The 17,881-nt window shown below is 47.0% G+C and overlaps 6 protein-coding genes across 6 annotated transcripts; 4 read left to right on the top strand and 2 right to left on the bottom strand.

Moving 5' to 3' along the window:
- Positions 1–232: 232 nt before the first annotated feature.
- Positions 233–721, top strand: ABOM_001532 (uncharacterized protein; the record flags this gene model as incomplete). Its single annotated transcript, XM_022528662.1, has 3 exons — positions 233–394; positions 446–475; positions 560–721. 3 exons carry the CDS (start codon positions 233–235, stop codon positions 719–721), a joined length of 354 nt encoding a protein of 117 aa, XP_022393509.1.
- A 2,079-nt stretch (positions 722–2,800) lies between these two features.
- Positions 2,801–4,335, top strand: ABOM_001531 (O-methyltransferase family protein; the record flags this gene model as incomplete). Its single annotated transcript, XM_022528661.1, has 5 exons — positions 2,801–3,052; positions 3,110–3,233; positions 3,302–3,425; positions 3,491–3,921; positions 4,010–4,335. The coding sequence occupies 5 exons, from the start codon at positions 2,801–2,803 to the stop codon at positions 4,333–4,335; spliced, it is 1,257 nt and encodes a 418-aa protein (XP_022393508.1).
- Positions 4,336–6,273: 1,938 nt separating this feature from the next.
- Positions 6,274–7,466, bottom strand: ABOM_001530 (putative lipase 2 precursor; the record flags this gene model as incomplete). Its single annotated transcript, XM_022528660.1, has 2 exons — positions 6,274–6,705; positions 6,768–7,466. The coding sequence occupies 2 exons, from the start codon at positions 7,464–7,466 to the stop codon at positions 6,274–6,276; spliced, it is 1,131 nt and encodes a 376-aa protein (XP_022393639.1).
- Positions 7,467–8,920: 1,454 nt separating this feature from the next.
- On the top strand, positions 8,921–10,773 carry ABOM_001529 (cytochrome P450; the record flags this gene model as incomplete). Its single annotated transcript, XM_022528659.1, has 6 exons — positions 8,921–9,190; positions 9,246–9,282; positions 9,343–9,434; positions 9,491–9,575; positions 9,628–10,679; positions 10,729–10,773. Coding segments are annotated over 6 exons (1,581 nt in total), but the record flags the coding sequence as incomplete, so codon positions are not given.
- Positions 10,774–11,829: 1,056 nt separating this feature from the next.
- ABOM_001528 (DUF3425 domain-containing protein) lies at positions 11,830–13,793 on the bottom strand (the record flags this gene model as incomplete). Its single annotated transcript, XM_022528658.1, has 5 exons — positions 11,830–12,556; positions 12,620–12,729; positions 12,794–12,912; positions 12,973–13,041; positions 13,106–13,793. 5 exons carry the CDS (start codon positions 13,791–13,793, stop codon positions 11,830–11,832), a joined length of 1,713 nt encoding a protein of 570 aa, XP_022393615.1.
- A 2,412-nt stretch (positions 13,794–16,205) lies between these two features.
- Positions 16,206–17,219, top strand: ABOM_001527 (amidohydrolase family protein; the record flags this gene model as incomplete). The annotated part of the gene is made up of 2 exons (XM_022528657.1): positions 16,206–16,260; positions 16,321–17,219. The coding sequence occupies 2 exons, from the start codon at positions 16,206–16,208 to the stop codon at positions 17,217–17,219; spliced, it is 954 nt and encodes a 317-aa protein (XP_022393606.1).
- Positions 17,220–17,881: the final 662 nt, after the last annotated feature.

Genomic DNA, 17,881 nt, shown 5'->3' with positions numbered 1-17,881 from the left:
ATTCCAGCAAGATGCAAGGAGGGTGGATCTTTCGAGCTCTTTTGCCCGAGTCCGGAATAATATACGACGTGACAGCCTACTGCAGGCTTAGACCAATGCCACGCCACGCAAAATCGCTGTCGGTGAACGTATATATAGTAGAAGCAATAGAGGCCCTACCACCTCTTCAAAGGGCCTCTCGACATTCCGTGCAACTCCATATATCCTCCTCCCCCGTTCTAAACCTTTAGTCATGCCGACGCTCTCGGGTATTTACACCTCATTCACAGGCCAAACATTGGCCATAGATGAACATGGTCATCTCAGTATCATCCAGAACGACAAGCAGAAGACTATACTGCGTGCAGATGCAGAGTTCTGGCTATGTGAGGATGATGGGGTCAGTACTCTGCTTGTAATCCCCCACTGCTACTAGAGGACGTGTACTAACTCCTGCTCCCGCCAGAAAATCGGGAAGTTTGGGACTCCCAAGAAGGTAATAGACATCTCGGAAACCTTTTGCATCCATAGCACAAGTTGTGAATCATTATGGTCAGTCCTTACTCACTTGGTTCCACAGGTTACTCTGCACTTCCAGGACAAGGATTACCACATCTGGGTGGAACCACGCGGCTTTAGTGATGGTGCTTACGAGGCATGTAAAGCGAACCTAAGTTGCATACTTTATTTCATGGAATCGCTTTTTCCTGTCGAGATTGAGTGCACAGCTGACTGGGGGTGATCCATTGGAACAGTACGGATTAATCCCGATCGAGCCCAGTGGCCAATATAGCAACCGATTTCTCGCCCTCGATGGAGACGGCAATCGGCTAGAGATTCTGGAGTCCTGGTCTGATGCAGCGAAGTTTCGATGCGTGGAGTAACTGTGGGGCTGCGCCAGCAATTGCATTCTGCGTCGATCAATCTCAATTAATTGGATGTAGGGCAAGCCTGTGTCTGTACGAGTGGCTTTCTGGTTGAATCGGGACTCGACTCATTCCCAATAAGTAATAGCTAGACTTCCAATGCCTTTCTTATTATTTCCCAATTCTCAATGGTATCATCTCTAGTTTAGTGTCATAGTCTACTATTCCTACGAGAGTATATCCTCTAGAGAGATCAGTATTTCTCTTGTCAGGTGTCAAACTCACGTCACAGTTTAGGTTCATCGTATTAGAGAAAACAAGACCCATTCCTGAAGACAGAGGTAGGGAATAGAATAGAATGTATTCTTCTTCCACTTTGAGTAGTGTTGGTCTTGCAGGCTTTGCGTACAAATCATGAATTAGTAACATTCTTTTAGGCGTGTTTGTGGAATGCCTGTACTTGAACTCGAGGCTGCAGGTTGGCGCCAAGACTTCGGCGATTGTAAATATCGAGATGGGCTCGTTACAGAGTTTTCATAACTAATTGACCACGTCACTTTCAATAGTCTTCTGCGGAGGATCTCGGGACTGCTAACAACAGACCTTAGTTTCTTCCTGCTGTTGCGATTGGTCGAGCATGGCTACATGTATATGCATGTCTCGCCGGATTCTGGGCTTGCTCTTCAAATATTCATTCGTTCGGGTGGTCGACATTTTCAGTCCCACGAGCCTCCACTGTCTACTGCGCAGAATTCCCTGAACATCAGGATTGGCTAATCAGGACCAAGGACAATGGGAATGGGGCATATGTCCGATACTCAGACATTATGAGATGGAAAGGGAGCTGCGAAGCGCACAACATGGATGACAGGGTGACAGGGTGACAGAATTCCATGCCGTTGTGGCTGAGCTGGAATTCGATCCCTCACTTCTGATCGGTAATCCTGGGGCTGGACTCATTGATCTACAAGAATATCAATCAAAGGGGCCACTAAAAGCGTTGCCCAGCTATTTAGGTTTATAAGCTCATTTTAAACTTCTTCACTACCTGCAGTGGATAGGTTAGAAAGCTCTTGGTATAGTGCCAAGCATCACTCACTGAATCCCCCTTTTGCGCATCCTTACTGCAACTCTGGTTCATGCGGGGATTGTTGAAGCCGGAAGTATCTCCTGTCCCATGCAGACTGGATATACCTCAGTCGGCCAGCTAGCAACATTCCCAATGGCTTGCAGTCTACACCATCATTACAGTCCGCCAATTACCCCTTCCCTGGTCTAACATCGGACTACGTCCTCCGGGTATAGATCTACCTACAAGCGGCCCACTATCTCTAATATTCCTTAGACCGGGTACCATTTCATTGGATTAGGGAAACGGCATTTTCAGGGTCAGTGACCCCAAGGGCAAAAAGACCCTCAGTTGTAAAGGTCCTCACCGACCTTTCTCATCCAAATGGGATCGACCTACACGACCAGCGATTCGTTTCCTGCTCAGGCATGGATGGGGGATATCATGAATTCAGCCCAAACTGCCCTCAGAGATCTATTCGAAGCGCATGAGTTATGGCATCTCCGTGGACCACTCGAACAAATAACGATATCCTCTTTCAACCTTACTACACGGGCTTGGTAGGTAGGTTGTGCGTACGTTCCGCAGGTCACAAACAAAGAATGTAAGCGCAGCACAACCTGAAATGTCCCAGAGCTAAAGTGCCTATACGTATATGCACGCTCCTTGCATGGGCATTGATGGTCACACCGGTATGTAGAATCGAGGAGTGATGACACAGCTGATACTTTTGCCAGTTTGACAAGACGCAGCTGATACTCCAGAAAACCATCACCACATATTAGGTGAAATTTTATTTAGCTTAGTCTCTACAGTCGACGTGTGCCTCCTCCCACCAGCTCTGTTGACTCGGCTTTGGTACGCAGAAGCGCCCTGAATTATAACCATGGGATCACTTGGAGAATTGGAGCCATCGGATCGCAGAGGGAGTCTCTGTCGTGAAGATCCGGGAATCAATCTGACCAGCTCACTGACCAGCTATGTTCAACATCTCGAAAGAGAACGTGGCCAATTGCCATCCCAGAAGACGCAGGCTTGCAATAATGTCGGAGAAAAGTCGAACATTATCGCGCTCTGCAATAAAGTCATCGCGATGACCATGGACCCCGAGATGTATCTCTTCACCACATCCTTACAGGTAAGACAGCTGGTCATAATGTTGTAACACAAACTTACCTACCTCCCTATACGCTAGTTTCACTTCTGCTCATGCTTGAAGACCGCAGTGGATCTCAGAGTCCACGAACACATTCCCCAGCATGCGATGATCGCTGTCCAGCAATTGGCCGTGGCCGTCGGCGCCGACGAAAAACTGCTAAGTAAGTGCAGTATACTTGTGTCGTAGGGCTTCAAAACCCTGAGGCTAATCTACCACGCAAATCAATAGGGCGAATCATGAGGATGCTGGTGAACAAGAGCATATTTGCCGAACCGGAACCTGGATACTATGCCCACACCCCGATCTCCCTGGTTATCTGCGCACCAAATATGACGGATCTTCTCAGCCATAGGTTTGTCCTCCAACAAACCTCTCTTGTAGCAAACGATAAATGCTAACGTCCCGAACGCTGAGCAGGCTGGAGGATGGGTTCCGAGCCGCAAGCCGACACGCAGAGGCACTGGCGAATTTGCAATATCGGGATCCCACCGCGGAGGATGTTCTTGGTTTTCAACTTGCCTTCTCAACTACCAAGAATTATTGGGACTATGTGGAGGAGGATGACCCCGAGTGCGGACAGCGGTTCTGCAAGGCAATGCGGGCAGTGACAGTCAACAAACTGGGTGATGTTCCCAAGCTGTATCCATTTAACCAGCTTGTCGACGATGGCGGATTAATTGTTGATGTCGGTGGCGGAATGGGGCAGGTTGCACAGAGCGTCCTCTCTCACTGGGCTGGACTCGGGCTGAAATGTATTGTTCAAGACAAGTTTGCATCCAAGAGTGGTAGCACGCATCCCGACTTGGAGATGCAGAGTTACGACTTTTTCAGTCCACAACCGGTCAAAGGTATGGCAAGCCCCCATCCCCGTGCGGTCCCTGAGTGATTGTGACGGAAAAGCGCGACAATATATGTCTCTAAGCTTACCGGCTTTAGGAGCTGCGGCATATCTCTTTCGTCATATATTCCACGATTGGCCGGACGATGCCTGCATAAAGATCCTGAAGAACACTGTGGAGGCGCTTGACTCTCGTCGGAGTCGAATACTAATCTGCGATCAGATCATGGAGGAAAAGAATCCGTCCACGGCAGCCGTGCTTTACGACATCGATATGATGTGTTTGTACGGCGGCCAAGAGAGAACCTTGTCGGAATGGGAGGCATTGTTGAAGGCTGCGGACCAGAGACTGGAAATTAAGAACGTCTTCAAGAGCCCTAATCAGGTCTCGGGTATTCTTGACGTGCAACTTTGCTGCGATTAGTCGGCGTATGTTTAACGGTTGGTGGTTAAAGACATTATGAGCAAACGGAACGAGTTTCGGGCATGTTGTCTATTCACAGGAAACTAGATATATCCATTACTGTGGTATTGATCGTAGCCAATCACTTTGATTCATGGTGCGCAATAACATGAACATGGAGCCAACTTAAGGTCTTTTCTGTTGGTTGAGGATTTGTACGGCAGTGTATTTTTGTTGTTCAGTGCCTCAGGCATTGAGCCTTGCCCTAAGGCTAGTCGCTCTATCCATAGCAACGGCTGGGCCAATTAGCATGTTTAACCAGTTCATGCCTAAACTGGTTAGACCTGCCTATTTCGGTGGTATGTATTGCGTTAAGACCGGGTTAAACCCCTCCATCCCAATTTCGTCGGAAATCCGTCTCAGGCGAACAGATAGAGTGATGACAATGTACACTGGTAAAAAAAACTTGAACTTCCTACTTCAAAACCAACAATATATAAGGCTCCATAGAGCGTCATACTCTAAAACGATACTAAGTAAGTCAAACAAACACAAAGTTGCTTGACATTTTGGAGCATAGAGATGAAGAATATACATATATATATATATATATATACATATTCTGGAGCGCTCAGCTTGCAGCTTTCTTTTCTTTTCATGCAGTTCCAAACGATGATTCAACCTGAATCAAGTCTCGCTGTCCTTTCTTTCAAGATTGGCATTAAATGATCCTTTGGCCTGTCACAGTAATATAGTGAGGTTGAAGTTAGTGGAACAGCGCAGATACCCAAACTGCAGTTGATTCGGATCCGAGCTGGATCTGAGAAACCGAAACTACTACCAGCATATCTGTTATCGCCGGGGGCGGGACGCCGCGGGTTCGACTGAAGACACGGAATTCGGTGTATACTTGGTTACGGTTATATCTACTGTTGAAAAGGGTTCATAAATTTCTTCCATATAGAACGTAAATCCCGATTTAATAATCTAACCAGTCTACCCATTGTGGCACATCCTCGAATTAGCCCACCGAGCCTGCATCCGAAAACATGACATCCTTCTAGTGAGGATATTCCAACCATGCACGCGAATCGAAGGCGCTTTTTTTTTTTGCTATCTCAGGCGTTAAGGGTATTCGCTTCGTGATTTCCCACTTTTTCCAAACGAAATTGCTTTAAAACCCGTTTAACTGTGGAGGAAGGGATATCCGAACTGCTGCTTGCACATAGGTCCTTATGACTAATCTCAGGCCTCCGGCAAGCTATTAGATATAGCGCGTATTGGAATGGCTAGTCTTTGTAGATCTACCCTTTCTGGGGAGCGACTGCAGGATGTTGTGGCGTAGAAAGTGCTTTTTCGTTGAATGAACTGTATTGCGACTGACGCCTAATTTCTTGGCTAGTTGAGTCGGTGATTCCTGGTTTTCTAGCGCAGATAAGATAGACGCGTGAGTCTCAGCAGAAAGATCAGTATTAGGCCTTCGATTTTCACTAATTGCAGGTTCAGATTATCTCATTTTGAGAGAATGGCAGGTTGTTGAAAAAGTTGAGATTGTTTTACGCGTCCCGAAAACGCGCTAGTGCTTTTAAACCTCGAGGATGGGGCTTGGCTTGGTGTGACTGGAGCTTTTTATTAGATAGCAAACAATTATATATTAATTTTGGGTGACGAGTGATGGTAGCCTAGTGCTCTAAGACTCTGGATTATGTACATGTGCAGCCATTTGTGAGAACTAAAAGGCCCAGGGTCATTCGCACAGTACCACAAAGGAGAGGAAAGACGAGAAAGTGATTCATGCCCTGTTGTCGGTTAACCAAGAATTGTACCAACCACATCACTGCCAATACCCTCAACGGTGGGCACAATTACACCCAGGCTGCCTGGCTCGGAGATTGGCAACAGCTCATCGGTCCGCGAGCAATCTGTCTGCATCGCCTCGCCATCCATCCGCTTCTCTAGTCAAGCAATCGCTTCCAGAAACCCATCCTCTTGCAGAAGTATATGCTCGTGCGTCAAAACATTCTTATAGTTGACCACCGTGCCGCCCGCACAATACCGCGACACGACGATTTCCGCAGAGCTGGCGGGGCTGATCTCGTCGAGAGTCCCCTTGTACACGAAGATCGGCATCGTAGGCGGATTCTGTCCGAGGTTGTTATCATTCAAGGCCTGCTGCATCGGTGCATAACTCAGGATGCTACGATCTTTGAAATAGGAGAAGATATCCTCAAAGGGGTATTCGATGACATTGGCCACGAAACAGTTCTGGTTCGCCTCGTAGAATTTCGCCTTTTTGCTCTCGACAAGCTGATCCTTGTATAACGCTGCGATATCGGGATATTCATGCGCGATCCCGTTGAAGCCCCCGAAGTCTATCCCCACAAACGGGCCCTTGTTCACGGTATACGTGACGACCTCGATATCACCGATAAGCCTCCCAGCGCGGCGCCAACGATCATGTCCAGGTCGGGAGCGTAGGTTGGCTGGAGTTCAGCGGCGAATTCGGATGCTAGGCTTCCTCCGGAATAACCCCACAGAGCGACGGATGCATCTGGGGAGACGGTAGTAAAGTCCGAAGAGCGAAGGACAGCTCTAATCCCATCCAGAACGGCATGGCCGGCGCGACGATTTGCTAAGAAGGCGGCCTTGGGACCCTCGTGATCCGGCAGACTCACAACCCAGCCCTTTTCTAGCGCCGCTCGAAATAGAATGGTATGGCCTTGGATTCCTAGTTTGGAAAGGATGTCGCTGTCTTCTATGCCGGTTTGGAGGATGTATGATGGTGCACAGTCAACGGAAGATGAGTCTTCTGGAATCTGATAGGATAGGAGTCTCGAGGTATTGGCATTTTCGGGGACGAGCACTGTGGTGGCTGTTGCCGTGGCGTTGTCCCAGTTGTCGGTGGATCGGTACAAGATTTGGTATGCAGCCGCCAGTTTGATCTTTATGGGATCGATTAGGGCTATCGGGTTTGGTACGTTTCTGTATCGCAGGATAGTACCTGGGTCCTCGTTCTCGTATCCTGGCGGGGGTACGTAGAAGGGGTCTACACTGGGAGGGGTGACTATGGCCCTCCTCGCCAGACTACCGGGGTAGGCAAGGCATGTTGTGAAGACGAAGAAGAATGATAGTAGGAATCCTAGCCCTAGCATCCCGGTGGTGTGCAGAACTGCACCGGTGAATGCTGCAGTCGAAAAATGTGTATAACTGCGTAGGAGAAAAGACCTCAATTAGATAACGTCCACTGACGATGAAACCACCATAATGTTGACTGCCCTGTGTTTGCTTCAGTAGTATACATTCCAATCCATGTATATAAACAATGATCCTGCAATGTTTAAACAGACGAATGTATCGAACGTGTCGAAGGATCTGCGTTTCCTTATATGGTATATCAGAAACTCAGAATTCATCCATCCCATGTACTGAATGTCGCTCCCAGGAGCTAGACATTAAACCGTCTTATTGATGTTGTGGCTGGGATTGTTCCTCCGGACGTTGGTATGCAGTAAGATATCGAGACCATAGGAACCGGAAATGATCAACATACCTTGTTATCCCTTGGGTGCTCTGCTAACGATGAACCCCGACAGAAAAGATCTATTAATCAACCCAGAGGGGCAAGCGTGTTCTGAATCGCGTGTCCTTATAACCTGCAGGGGTATTATGTTTACACTAACAAATATGTCTTCTGTTAGCGTTCTGATAGTAGTAGTTTATCTCGCAAAGATCGATATAAATTCGCTAGCCATATTTAAACTGCAAGGTTAAGGGTAGGTATTCAAGTAAGGGGGTAGGAAAACATTGCGTAGGCTAGATACACAGCCTAGCGACAACATGTAGACCAACATACAATACTCGCACTGGAGGGCGGTTCATGCTTGTTCAATGTTTCGGGCAGTGAGATATAACATGGCACCAGTTTCGTAAAGGGCGCGGCGGCCTGAGCGCCTAGCCCTGGTAAGCAACGTGATACATACCACTTTGATATGCAGGTCCCTTGAGATATTTGGTGCAATGTCTTGTCTGCCACAGTTGAGCGCTCATCACTAGGCCCGAATGGATATCTGTGAGGCTTCTACGTAAATGTTGGTCATTGTGAGTCTCAAAAAACTTTTGGACTTTGTCGGTATCAATGAATCGCTGAAATTCCAAGATTCTTATAGCATACTAAATGGGCCATTAGAATTAGATCTTGCATAAACCCGCGAGCTACTGAGTCGTATCCACCGAGTCGTTAAGACCCACTCAGGTCGTATCTACCAAATCGTAGTTACTTTAGCGGTGAACTAGGACGAAAGACGTCCCATTGATACCTGCAGTCATTATTCATACTCTGGAGCGAGAGGTACCGTGTTGATAGTGTTCGGATGGCAAGGAGATCCGATATCCGAAATGCATTCGGACTATACTTCCGGACAATGGTTGATGCATGTATCCGGCCTACTGTGAAATTGATGGCGTACGACTATTGTACAGGACCTTGACCAACACATAATGTCTATCCATTGGAGGAACGGATCTACAACACGGGAACGCCGGAGAGATCGAAGAAGCATGATCCTCTAAATGGAGACTGACAGGCATCGTAGTGTGATGTTAAAAGACGAAGCAAGCGCACTTGCCATCTCATTCTCCGATGTGGTTTCATTCGCACCTAACTATGGACGGCCAATACATTTCCGAAATCTCGCACAACGTTCAAACGGCCACCTGGGCCGTTGTCGTTTTCGCAGCTTTCGTCTTGATTTCTCGGGTTCACTACCAAGCCCAATTAGCCAAACTCCCTGCCTTTGAGATTGGCAAAGGCAATGAGAAATGGAGGAGGACTTATTTGGAATCCGCACGCAAGCTCTACCAAGAGGGATATAAAAAGGTAGGCCCCTGCCTTGGGCTCTCATTGTCAAATATCATACTAAAAGATCACACAGTTCAAAGACCAAGTTTGGATCATGCCAACTTCAGATGGTACAGAAACGCCTTGATACACCGTAAAGTGTTTTGAATACTCACCCTATCGTGTCTCAGGTCGTAAAAACGCCGTTGTCCCTGGCCAGCTTCTATCGGAGTTGAGTAAACTACCTGAAACTGTTCTCAGTTTCCCCACCGCAATTAACAAGGTTGGCGACCTACTCCCCCCAACAACACACACATGCCAGGTGTTAAAGAGACAAAGGTATTGGAGGTGAAATACACCAAGGTTGCTCCTGATGAGCCGCTTGCGCCTTACTGTATCAAGGCCGATTTGAATCCTGCTTTAGGTATTATCTCTACCTGACCCCATCACGGAAGATAGTCTCTGACCACGATTAGCTCGGCTCAACCCCATCATATATCGAGAGGTGGAAAATGCTCTGAGAGACGAAATCCCGCCCTGCGAAGAAGAATGGACGCCGGTATTCATTTATCAGAAATTGGTGAATACCGTAGCGAAGGTGTCTGGGAGAATCTTTGTTGGCGTGGAGCTTTCTCGCAACCAAGATTACCTCGACACAGCGATCAATTACACCATAGAATTGGGAAATGCAGTACAGGCTGTCAAGAAAATGAAGCCTTGGCTCCGTCCCTTCCTCGCGTGGAGGCTTCCAGAGGTCCAACAACTCAATAAGCGTGAGGAATTAGCCATACAATTTTTGGAGCCGATTATACAAGCTCGCCGCGAGGCTGCCAAGGATCCTAATTACCAAAAGCCCGATGACATGCTCCAGTGGTTCTTGAATCGAAGCGAAGCTTATAAAGTTAACTCAACAAGACGGCTCGTAAAAATGCAGCTTCTGGTGATATTCGCCGGGATCCATAACACGACTGTGACTGCCACCAATGTCCTATATAACCTCGCGGTATCTCCCGAGTACATGCAGCCTTTGCGGGAAGAGATACGCACGGCAATATCAGACAATGATGGGATGCTCACTTCACGTGCACTGCAGCAGATGGAAAAGCTTGACTCGTTCATGAAGGAGACGATACGCTTCTACCCCCCAGAACTCACCTCTTTCTCCCGCCAAACGGTCCAAGGCATTACGCTTTCTAATGGACAATACATCCCACCCGGTACCTCCATCGAAACACCACTACAGGCCATATATCAAGACGATAGCAACTATCCTGACAGCGATACCTTCGACGGTTTCCGATTCTACAAGATCCGGCGGGATGGCGGCGCAACGCTACACGCTCGCAATCAATTCGTCACCTCCAACGAACAGAACCTCGTCTTTGGGTATGGAAGACATGCGTGTCCAGGAAGATTCCTCGCCGCCGCGGAGATCAAGATGATTATTTCCAGAATACTCTTAGACTACGATTTCAAAAATGCGGACGGTCGGACGGAGAGATATCCGAATCATGAAGTTGGTCGACTGGTAGGCTTTTTCCCCCACTGCAATTGAGCAATCAGCTAATGATTAATAGAATATGCCTGAAACGACCCTGCCATTGCTCTTTAGGAAGACGAAGGTATAAGACAACGACCTGCGAATGGAGGCCGTGGGTTTGTCGCAGCAACGACGTCTTAATCATGGTCCGACCCACTTCCAACGATGCTTGCTTTAGGGCACTTTGTCGATTGCCCAACTAAGCGTTGATCTTCTGACGTACTCAACAGGGTCTGTTAATATATTTGGACTATTTGTCAGTATTTTGTTGTAGTTATCTTTTTATACGGTATTCTGTTTTTAGTTTGATTTTTGCCATCGCCTGGACGTGAGTTGCTCAAGACCGTTGTTTTAATCGCCGTATCCACTTGTTTTGCTCTGGAACAATAACGATCATCCCCTGGGCGTATAAATTAGGCATAGATCTGGATCCACGCGGTAAAAGGACCCAGTCCAGTCCGGGTTTCAGAAACGATCGTAAGAGACGATCGTCACAAAGTCGAAGTGGCGATCGATACTCTAAGTAGTAATCATCCGGACCCACAACCGATCCCAAAGGTGGATCTACATACAGAAGTGCGCAGCGTACCTGAGCCATAGATGCAATACTGAATTTTATAGTCCTTATCTACCCTTTTTTAACAATCGGTAGTGGTTGCTTGGCTTCAAGCAGAGCTCAAGGTTATGAAAATCTTCAGAAACATACGGTGTCCCTAAGTAGCATATTGGTTATACAGTCTTTGTTTCTATCTTACCAATCTCTGAGTAATGAGAATTAAAATCATAAGAAGTGCCATTTTACATAACCACAGTAGATGGTGAGTCACCTATCGGCGGCATTGGTGCTTTACAGCAGTAAATATATTCTACAATATATTGATCCTCTTGTTAATATTGCTTCTATAATCCAGAATTCGGCCTCAAAAAGCCCTGAATGGTGGTCTAACACTAAGCAGTCAATGGCCTTTTGTTTGTTCCTTTCTAATTTTCGTATCTTTGTGTATTTACTTTTGTTACGAGGATATGGGAGGATCACCAAAGGAGTCGTTCATCCGTTTCAATGTATACAGAGTGCGCTAAAAGATAAATGCCGGTGGTTGCTAGTAGCAGCCATTGTGTTAACCCAACTAGACTATGTCTAATGGGGTATTTGCACCATATCTGCACCGCCGAACAAATGCCAGCTATCGAGATCCAGCGATGCGCCAGTACTTGGATTGCTGAGACTGTCAATGACAGGTGGGTTGAAGATAGGTATTGATCTGGAGAGGTCGAGAGTCTCTGCATTCGCGGCGTCACTGAGAAACCCCATGGATGAGTGAGTAGACAGCGGGTGGCTGTCTTTATTTCCCGCTGTGGTGGGTGCTGTGGGATCTGGGTATACGACCATTTCCCCGTTTCGATAGCCCTCTGGATGATACAGATAGGATGATGATAATAGGGGATTTGGAGAATCTTGCACTATCGCAGGAGACAAGAGCCGAAGGTGAGACCATGTCGTGTCAGGTACGAAGGCTTGATTGACGGCGAGCTGGGAAGGTTGCGGGGCAGGCGTGTGAAGAAGTACAGAAGTGCTTGATGGAAGAGTAGGTACGAAAGAGCGGACATCAGCATGAATGTACGGTGCAAGATCTGGGTACCGGGCGATGAAATTGACCTGCATAGAAAAGTTTGACACGTCGCTAAGAGCCATCTCGAATTCATCGGACAATTCGAGGTCATTGCTATTTGGTTTTACTCGAATCAGCGGCTGATCTGGTGTAATACCCGCAGTTCGAACCCTGAAGCCGTGGATCAGATCGCGAATGAGGATCTCCATGTCGTGTTGTTTCCAGGTCATCGTTAGGCGCTCGCGTAGACGGGGCCTGTCATTGGAAGAACACGATTGGTTAAACAGACTCAGCCCTATACTAGGTTACCAAACTCACCATATGATGAAGTCCAGATACCCAGGATGATCGTGGAGAAGCCGTGTGGGCATCGGTCGATACCAGCAGGGGCACCGAGCAAAGTTTTCTGAAGATGGGAAGACGAAAAGCTGCCAGAATAACGGTTGGATTACGGTAAGGCATCACATGGGACAGGGATGAACGGAAGCGTACCAGCAGATGTCTGAACTGTGTCCAAAATATTGCAATCATCTCGGCGTGAGACCAGTAGCAACTTCGCCACGGCGCTACGATTCGATATGCCAGATAGGCAGTCTTCCGGCGTATCACATCTAGAGAGCTCAGTGGCAGCGGTGTCTGTTTCTCACACGGAACGGATGCACCTCTCTTACCATTACCCATGAGGAGGCCCAGAAGCCTTTGGTAGAAGTCCCAAGAAAGTATCTTGTCGTGCAAGACATCTAGATTTGATTTGTCAGTTGCGAAAAACAAAAGCCAGTCTAGGCTCAGCTCAAGCTCTCGTACCATTCCCGGCATATCCCTGCGCGTCCAAGCGCTCCGTTAGGAATTGCAGACCATCGTTGAGTCCCATAGAGTACTTCCAGGCCATTATAGCCTCCGTAAAGTGATTGGTAGGTATCTCTGACCCCTCGCTGTTCCTGAACATATCTGAGATGGGCAAGAAAATCGAGGGGCTCTTCGCAAAGGTTCTGCAGAGGTTGTTTCTCGGTTCGACAATAGGAGCATCATGGTTGGAACCGGAGGGTGCCGCCAATCTCGAAGATGGGACGAGAGAATATGGAATGTTTCCTGTGCTGGTGGCGCTAGACACTGGATTACCTGGCCTCCCAGGTTCTTCTTCTAACCCTAGGCACTCTTTTGAAGCAGAATAAATGTGCTCAAACTTAGCCCGGAACGTATTGAGCTTTGCGACCAGGGCCTCGTTCTCAGCTAGTGTCCGCTCCATCAGCGCTTTGTAGTCACCGTCCATGAGAAGGTTCAGTTTTTCCTGGAAGACTGCGGCTGTCTGCTTTGACTGCTCCCGCATCCTACGCTGGGTTATCCGGTCGGCCTGGCGTTTTCGCTCCAGTTGCCTCTCGTTGAACTTGAGTTTCCATGATTGGTTTGACGTGGCAGTGGAAGGCTCCGGGTTGTCTTCCTCCGAGGGACAGGTAGCCCTGCCTACGTCCTTTGCTCTTCTCTTAGGTGGCATATTTTTCTACTTGCTAGATACTAAGAGGATCGGTATAAAAGCAAAGTACATAGAGCGGCAGTGATTGAAGAAGGAAGGTGGAAAGTGAAAGATTCCTACCTTGGTAGTTCAGATGATTAACGATTTTAGGCGCGCTAACGCCGCATCGCCCCGAATGATCGGCGTTGAAACGTTAGGGAAAGGTTCCGCGATGCCTTCAGGGGCTATATATTACTAGTTCCCTCTAATTGGTTTACGTGCTTTCCGGACCTTCCGGCCACCACACGTCCGGGCCTTTTGGATGCACCTTTTTTTTTTTTTTTTTTTTGTTTTTTTTTTTTTTGAAATAATTCACTAACCAATAAGGTCCTTCTATACAATGTGAATGTCCAATCGATTAGTAGCCAGATATATAGCCTTTGATATAGCCGAAAGGCTTCCAGTTTAGATGAGTACTACGGTGTTATGAGAAGAGACTACTGGGCATATTGCCCTCATGCCTCCTGCAGACTTCAATACCTATATAGTGGCATACCCTTTCTGCGTCTTCCTGACCTGCCAAGCCCATCGCGAGATCAAGGTCTATCCACAAGAATGCTGTCAAGTATATTTCTGGTGTGAATGCCTTCGCAACCGCATGCATCATCTCTACCGAGTAACCGATAGCCAACTGTCTTTCGGGATGGCCAGACCTCCTTACGCAGTCATAACCACCATGGATCGTGTGTCATCTAAGTTCAGCCAGATGACCGGTATATATAACCTACCATCGCGAGCTATTTAAATATCAAGCATTGTAGCCTTAAGTAGCTAGCGACGTGTTCGAGCTCACTTGCACCTAGTTGTGTTAATCCGAAGGGGTAGGCGAGCAGCAACATCAATGAACTCTCACGATACGAATTCATCCATGTCGAAGCGTAAGAAATCAGCGAGGAAAAAGGGGGAATCTTGCAATGCTGTTGAGCTCTCCGATCCGTCAACCAACGTGGCCAGTCGCTGGTGGCGTAGTGCAGCACCGTTATATATACGGCAGCAACGACGTCTTAATCACGGTCTGATCCACCTCTAAGGATGGTTTAGGGCACTTTTGTAAATTGCCCAACTAAGCGTTGATTTTCTCAAGTACTCAACGTGGTCTGTTAATTTATTCCGACTATTTGTCAGTGTCTCGTTGTATTCTCTTCTAAGCTATTGTATTGTTATGTTTATTTTTGGCATCAACTGGACATGATTGCTTAAGGTCGCTGTTTTAATCGGTGTATCCGCTTGTTTTGTTCTGGGATAATCACGATCATCTCCCGGGTGTATAGATTAGGCAAAGACCTGGTTCCACACAGTAAAACGAGAAGTTCAGTCCGAGTTTTGCAAGAGATCGTGAGAGACGATCATCATAGGCTTAAAGTGGCGACCTGTTCTCTAAGCAGTAAATATCGAGACCTACAACAGATCCCAAGGTGGAGCTACATAACGGGGCCATAGGCGCTACTACTGCGCAGTACTACAAAGAGCCAGTCTACATAGTATGTCTACTTCGGGTTAGATCTCTAATCTGGCAGTATGGATTGGGTTGAGAAGGGGCCGAGGCTAATGGACTAACTTTTCACTCGGTATCGTCAGGGTCTGTCCCAGGGCCATCATATAGAGTGATGCCGGCATATACTAGGAAAAGACTCTACGTGAGTGTCTTTTCTACGGCTGTATCCTAGAGCTATGATTAAAATTCTGCAAAGCTTCTCTATTCTTCCATCTATTAATTGATATTAAACAACCCTATACTTTGTCCCAGTAATATAGTGAGGTGAAAGATAGTAAAACAGTGCAAATGTTCGAACTGCAGTTATGTCGGATCCGAGATGCCGTCGTATATATTGTTCAGAGACTTCTAAAGCTCCTTGATATAGAGCATCAATCGCTATCTAATACCCTAACCAGCCTACTAGTCACTGTACATTATTCCATTAGTTGCAACTAAGAGTAAGGATCAACTGTGTTTTGGACTTTCTCTCCTTTTTTTTTTTTTTTTATAACAACTCTGCCAAGAGGCTGGGATTTGTATGGAGACCCGCAGACTCGGGACTCGGCAGTGGAGGACGTCATAGCACAATGATCATCTTAAGTGGAAGAGCATAATTGATAAAGCAACCCCAGGGGCAGCCAATCAGCGGCCAAAGCTCAAGTGCGTTACTTTCGGATGGAGTATCTTGGATGTAATAAATTCAATTCGAGAAATTATATAACGGAATAACACCCTCACTGGGCCTTCCGGGTTATCCGCAAGGCCGAAAGCATACAACTCATCTATTCATTCCGGGAACCCGAAAGGCTATATAAGTAGAGCCAATGCTCACTTCCAACACTGAATAATTTTAGCAACAACTTATAAGGGCTCCGAGGTGACTCTGCCATAAGAAGCTATTCCAAGCACCCGTCATAATGGCACAACGCATTGATGTGCATCATCACTATATCCCCCCTGCCTATTTGCAAGGTGCGTTTTAGGTTTCATACATTGGGAAATACTTCTGAGGCTCAAAATTATATTCTTAAGCCCTTGAAAAAGCTGGTGGTGATCCCTCCGGATGGCCTACGCCTGCGTGGTCCCTTGACATGGACCAAAAGATTTGCAATGATTGTGATATTGGAACAGCAATTTTATCCGTGACTGCTCCCGGTACTGGAATTCTCAAGGGAGCTGAGGCTGCCCGTCTTGCCAGGGAATGCAATGAGTTTGGACAGGCTCTGAGAGAGAAATACCCTAAAAATTACGGGTTCTTTGCTACGCTGCCGGATATTCTTGATACTGAGGCTACTCTGAAGGAAATTCAGTATGCTTTTGATCATCTTCAAGCTGATGGTGTTACTCTCTTTACCCGTTATGGCAACGGCAATTATTACTTAGGACATCCTGCTATCCAGCCTATCTGGGAAGAACTGAACCGACGTGCCGCAGTGGTATTTGTTCACCCGACTCATCCGGTGGACACCAATCTGGTCAACAAAATGCTTCCCCAGCCTATGATTGATTATCCACATGAAACAACTCGCACGGCTGTTGATCTTATTACCACCGATACCGTCCGAAAGTATAATAAATGCAAGATTATCTTGTCTCATGCTGGTGGAAATCTGCCTTGGCTGGCAAGACGTCCCGCAATCATGTTAAAAGATCTCAATCTATCAAACATGACGCCTGAATATTTTATAGAGAACGCCCGAATGTTTTACTATGATTTGGCCCTGACAGATTCCTCATTCGCGCTGCCTCTCCTCCAGAGATTTGCTCCTTCTGATCATATTCTTTTTGGAAGTGACTTCCCGTATGCCCCTGACGCTACTGTTAGGCGTTTTAGCAAGGAGCTGAGTGAGGCTAAGCTCTCACAACAAGATGCAGAGAAGATCAACCGGGAAAACGCCCTCAAACTATTCCCTCGCCTTTCCTCTCAGTGAAGAGCCCTTGGCAGGTTGTTTCGTGAGTGCACGCAAAGTGAAAATGGAAGTGAAGAGGGGTGGTGTAGGAACGCTCATGTATACAAAGGGGGGTTACAGATTCTCTCTCTGGCCTTTTGTCTGGTCATTTGTTTTCTTCTTTGTAATGGATGCTTCTAACCTCCAAAGTTTTATTAAGAAATTCAGAACTATATCTGTACTACATTCGTATACTGCTCTAATGTGTATATTAAAATTATAGTCTTTGTAGAGAGAAAAGCATATATCTTCATAGCTTTGTCAGAGCTTATCTTAACCTAAGCATTATTACTCTCAACATTTACACTTTCCTTTACTCTTGGAGAGAGATTTGTACGTAACATAAATAAATCGGCAGTGTAGTAGGGAACCAAGGGTGGGACCGTGCTTAAGCCACACGCCGGCAAGGCAGGTTAGTGGTTCAACTCGGTGGGTGACCCACCCAGGAATCCCTCCTGTTATGTGTTTTTCTTTGGCTTTTCTCTCCTTCAAGTCTAGAACGAAAATCAGATAATTTTGGAGTAACTGTATACTTCTCCGAAGGTCGTTGTCGGCTCAATAGTGTGGTCGTTCTCCGTTCAGACATCTCTCGGGATGGCCAGACCTCCTCGTACTCAGCCATAACCATGGATCGAATGACATCT

The sequence above is a fragment of the Aspergillus bombycis genome, assembly GCF_001792695.1.
Source record: "Aspergillus bombycis strain NRRL26010 chromosome Unknown contig00006, whole genome shotgun sequence".
NCBI lineage: Eukaryota > Fungi > Ascomycota > Eurotiomycetes > Eurotiales > Aspergillaceae > Aspergillus > Aspergillus bombycis.
Note: the sequence above shows the minus strand (reverse complement) of the source record. Positions and strands in the feature narration are given on the sequence as shown.